This window comes from Bubalus kerabau, chromosome 3 (assembly GCF_029407905.1).
Source record: "Bubalus kerabau isolate K-KA32 ecotype Philippines breed swamp buffalo chromosome 3, PCC_UOA_SB_1v2, whole genome shotgun sequence".
Taxonomy (NCBI): Eukaryota; Metazoa; Chordata; class Mammalia; order Artiodactyla; family Bovidae; genus Bubalus; species Bubalus kerabau.
The window spans coordinates 180,700,053-180,704,439 of NC_073626.1; the positions used below are offsets into that span (position 1 = coordinate 180,700,053).

The 4,387-nt window shown below is 54.8% G+C and overlaps 1 protein-coding gene across 1 annotated transcript; it reads right to left on the reverse strand.

Moving 5' to 3' along the window:
* Positions 1-1,328: 1,328 nt before the first annotated feature.
* CD52 (CD52 molecule) lies at positions 1,329-3,017 on the reverse strand. The gene is made up of 2 exons (XM_055574055.1): positions 2,893-3,017; positions 1,329-1,731 (listed from the first exon to the last, which is right to left on the reverse strand). Exons 1-2 carry the CDS (start codon positions 2,944-2,946, stop codon positions 1,588-1,590), a joined length of 198 nt encoding a protein of 65 aa, XP_055430030.1. The 5' UTR covers positions 2,947-3,017; the 3' UTR covers positions 1,329-1,587.
* Between the last annotated feature and the right edge of the window lie 1,370 nt (positions 3,018-4,387).

Consider the following 4,387-nt stretch of genomic DNA (forward strand, 5'->3'; position numbering starts at 1 on the left):
CTCCCAGGTATCCTTGACGCTGCACCTTGATATTTGGGGTGGGGGGGTGGCGGGAGTGAGGTTTTATTCACCTGCCTTCTGACTTGCCTAAGGCTCAGGTGGGCTTGCTTCTTCCCTCCTTCCTGTTCTGGCGTTCAGATGCAAGGCCTCCCTCTGCCACCAGAGGGAGCCCTGGGACCAGACTGACTGCCAAGTGTGATCTTGTCGCTGCCCCCACCCCCCCGCCCTCCAAATAATGTGTTCCGGGAACATGGGCTTTGGGAGCACAAACATAAACCAACCCTTGGTCCCTGCGCTCAGGCAACTCACAGTCGAGTGGAGGAGTCCAACGGGTAGGGTGATACATTCAGTGACAGGCTAAGAAAGGAAGTGGAGGCGTGCACAGGGGAGGACCATTTAGAAACCATTTAGAGGCACAAGGCATGAACACTGCCCTGAGGAGGGAATCCTCACCCGCCATGTGGAGGATGAGGAGTCAGCCAGGCTAGAGGATGGCAGAGGGATGCAAACAAATTCAGGGGTGGAAACCTGGAAGTCCAGTGTGATGGGGGCAGTGTGGGCCGGGCGAGAGAGGCAAGTGGGAGCCACACCCCAGAGGGCCTCGCTCACCAAGGCTCCTCTCAATTTCTCCCAACCCTGGTCTCAGGCCCTAAAGGTTTGATCTCAGTCAGATAAGCCTGGACAGGGGGTCTTGGTCCCTAACCCAGCTCAGAGAGGGCAGGACATAGTCCTTCAATCTAGCAGACACTTGGCCCCTTGGCCGAGGTCCTCCGGGAAGAGGCAGAGATGTGGACTTCTCCAGGGTCCCTTTCCCTCTCTGTTGATCCCAATTCCAAGAGGGGTACGAGTGGTTAGAGCAGCTGTATGTCCTTCCTGCCTTCTAACCCATGGGTAGGTGGGAAAGAGCTGGACAGCAGCCTCTTCACCTTTCTCAGTCCCCCGTGGTTGGAGGTGTGACGACAGGAGGCTGGCTGTGAGGGAACCGCTAGAGGTTGGGCGGACAGTTCTCTCTGAATCTGTTGTTCTGAAGAAACTCAGGTACTGGAGTGGGGGACTCGCCTCTGCAACTGTGGATGCCGAAGGTCTGGGTGGGGGCGTGTGGGTCCTCTTGGACCTCCCTTCCTGAACTCCCAGGGACCAGTGACCAAATGCCACTAAAGAGAGGGTGACTATGGCAGGTTCTGGGCTGGGTTCTTTCAAGGGGATCCAAATGGGTAGGGCCCCAGCTTCCAGACTTTGGGGCAGGGAAGGTGGGGTGGGAGCTACCTGGTGCCACCTCTCCTGCTGATGGGGACACAGGCAGCCCCTGGGTGCTGGCTCTTCGGGTCTGGTGATGTCCAGTGACCACACGTAGGACCCTGCTCCAAGTACACAACAGCTTTATTGAGCCCCGGCTGGGTGGTGCTTCCTCCTCCATGTCAGAATCTCCCTGTGTCGGCCATGGGCCCCCCTCAAGCTCTGCCCGTCAATTCCTACAAACTGCTCATCTCTAGCATCAGCGCCTCTCAAGGATTGGGGGTGCTTCTCCTGCTAGTGATGATGGCTGCTATCTCGGGGGGCATGGGATGAGGGCTGGGGCATGTCACCTCAGGTGAGGTGGAAGAGCTGGATGAGGGTGTTGGTCAAGAAGAAAAGGATGCTGCCACCGGCCAGGCTGCCGAAGGCTGGGGAGCCACTTCGGGGTTTCTTGGAGGTGCTGATGGTATGATTTCCCAGGACTCCAGTTTGTATCTGCAAGAGAAGTGGGGCAAGCCCGGGGAGGGGTGAGTCTCAGGTGTGTTGTTTAAAGACAGTTCTCCCACCCCCAGACTGCAGCCCCTGGTTCCCTGTCCCAAGGGTCGTGACTTCTGCCACGAGGTCCTGTGGGGAGGGCTGGCTGCTTCGGGCCACGACGCAGGCAGGGTCAGAGGCAGTCCCCAGTCTATGTGCCCTGGAACCTTCCTTTCATGTCCACCAGGCCACCCACACCTCCAGTATGCAGGAGATAGGGAAATCTGTGGCCCCAGACCTTGACCTTAATAGCCCAGCCAGGGCCTTAGCCTCTCTGAACCTCAGTTTCCTCATCTAGTGAATGGGAAGAAGAGCCCATCACAGTCGTGGGGGAGGTCACATGAGACTGGGCTGGAGAGAAGGTGCTTGGTAGAGTGTGGGTGGGTGGGGGTAGGGAGGGTGTGGCTTTTTCCCCCAAAGAGATGGCCAGATGGTGATCAGGCTGTTCTCAAAGCCTGATCACCCTGCAACTAAAGCTGCCTTTGATGGAGATTAAGCTGTTTCTGATGGCGACCAAGGTGTCCTTAATGCTTGATCAGGCTGTTCTCGATGGAGAACTCGATGGCTCCCTTCTCTACCGACTAGCATGTGAGATGCTGCCAAAGCCACCTCTTGGAATAGCAGTTGATCTTGAGACTCTAGCTGTTTCTGGAATGGGAGATTTCTATCTTCTTAGCATTGCCAAACACTCAGGCTCCTCACCCGGGGTGGGGGTTCCCTGCTACCTCCATCAGGCTCCATTTGAACCTCTCCCTGGCCCCCCTCCCAATAGGACCATTTCCCCAGTTTCCCTGTGGGTTGATGCCATCGTCACTCAGGGCTGTCTTCCCAAGTCTCTTCATCCTCTGTTATTCCACAACACCCCTTGGGGGCTTCAGTATGCTGGCACCCTGTCAGGGTGCCCCAGCCTCAAGTACCAGAGGCAGCAATGCTCAGGGGAAACCCTCCAACAGTCTGACCCTAACCAGAAGAACTGGAAGGCTGGATGCCAGGCATCTGGAGGCCTTGGTTCCCATGGAAGGAAGGCTGGGTGCCAGGAGCCTGCAGGCCCTCTCCCTGCTGCCAGGCAGGTCTGAGGAGCCTGGGGTGGTGCTTCCAGGGACTCCAGGGGGCTGCTCTTACCTGAATCATAATCAGGAGGCTGATGGTGAAGAGGAGGAAGAGGAAGCCTTTCATTTTGGGAGGCTCTCCGCGGCTCTCTTGGTAGCAGCTTTTGGAGATGAACTCAGGGCTGTCTGCAGGCCTCTTTGGGCTTGGCTGCTTTTGAAGGAGGGTAAAGCAGGGAGGCGGGGTGGAGGGAGAGGAAGGAGGGCCTCTGGGGTGGGGTGGGTACTGCTGCTCTTCTACAGACCTTGGGATTGAGGATGCCAGGCCCCAGCTCCACAGCTCTGGCAGGTGATGGACGGGTTCTGGAGTGGAACTGGGGCAATTCCCAGGGGATGGGAGGTGGGCAAACCCAGAGGTAGCTGGGGGGCAGTAAAGAGGGCCCTGGGCTCCGAGTCCTGCAGAGTGGGGATTGAATCTTGGTTTAATCACCTATTAATTCTGGGACCCGGGGCCAGAAACTGTACCTCTCTGAAAGAACTGCCAGAGAATTACAAAAATATAGTATCATTAAAAGGAGATTGGGGCAGGGGATAGGCGCTGAAGGAGGAAAGGCTGGGATAAATCTAGGTTTCAAAGTAAGGTTGTGGACCATTCCAAGATTCAGAAGAAAGGCTTGGGGAGCATGAAAAGTGGGGTATGTAGATTTCTGTGAAAATGAAGGTGAAATGTGACAGGAACCCAGAAACCTAGCTTCTAGGTAAGCCCATTTCCTCCGGGCCTCAGGTGAGAAGACTGAGGTGGGTTATTTCTGAAGTTTACTAAGACCTAGCATCTTGTGACTTGGATAAAGAAAACAGCAGATGGGTGTCTGTATTAGTCTCAGAGCAATGGGAAGAAGGCTAGTGGAGGACCAGGAGTTAACTAAACTGCAGGGGAAGGGATTTGGGGTGGGGTGTCTGTGAAGTCCCAGCCAGGGGTTGGGGGACAGGGTGAATCACAAAGATGCCAGAACAGTGCTCTATTCTTTATACATCCTCTCACTTTATTCTCTCAGTGGGACTCTGCAGCAGGTTCCATTATTACCCCCATTTTCCAGATGAAGAAACTGAGGCTTGGATATTAAGTGACTTGCCCAAGGTAATAAAAGGAGGAGCCAGTTTCAGGTGGGATTGCATCCAGGTCTGCTGAAGCAGCAGCTATGCATGTAACCTCTGGGGCTGTCCTAGAAGTTACTGAGTAAGTCTTCATTCCCTGCTTGGTTCCCTCCTGGAGGACCCAAGGGTTCTTTCTGTAGCCCAGCTTCAGCTTCACTCACTCTCCCTTCTTTAGTCTATTCTGTGTCTCGTTTGCATGCCCGGTAGTAAAAGAAATCCCCCTCTCTCGCTTCCCTGCTCCGGTTTTGGGCCTCGTGTAGCAAGCCTCAGAAAAACTTGAGTGAGCCCTTAGGGCCTCCAGCCCTGGCTAAAAAGAAACAAAGGAAAAAAAAAAAAAAAAAAAAAAAACAAATAAAAACCTGAAAGTCAGGCTGGTGAAAGTCAGGCTGGTGAAAGCCAGGAAGTGAAAAGGAAGG

Coding starts and splice junctions, on each gene's coding strand:
- CD52 (XM_055574055.1), bottom strand. CDS start 2,946: ATGAAAGGCTTCCTCTTCCTCCTCTTCACCATCAGCCTCCTGATTATG. Junction 1,732..2,892: donor GCCTCCTGATTATGATTCAG/GTAAGAGCAGCC, acceptor CTTCTCTTGCAG/ATACAAACTGGAGTCCTGGG.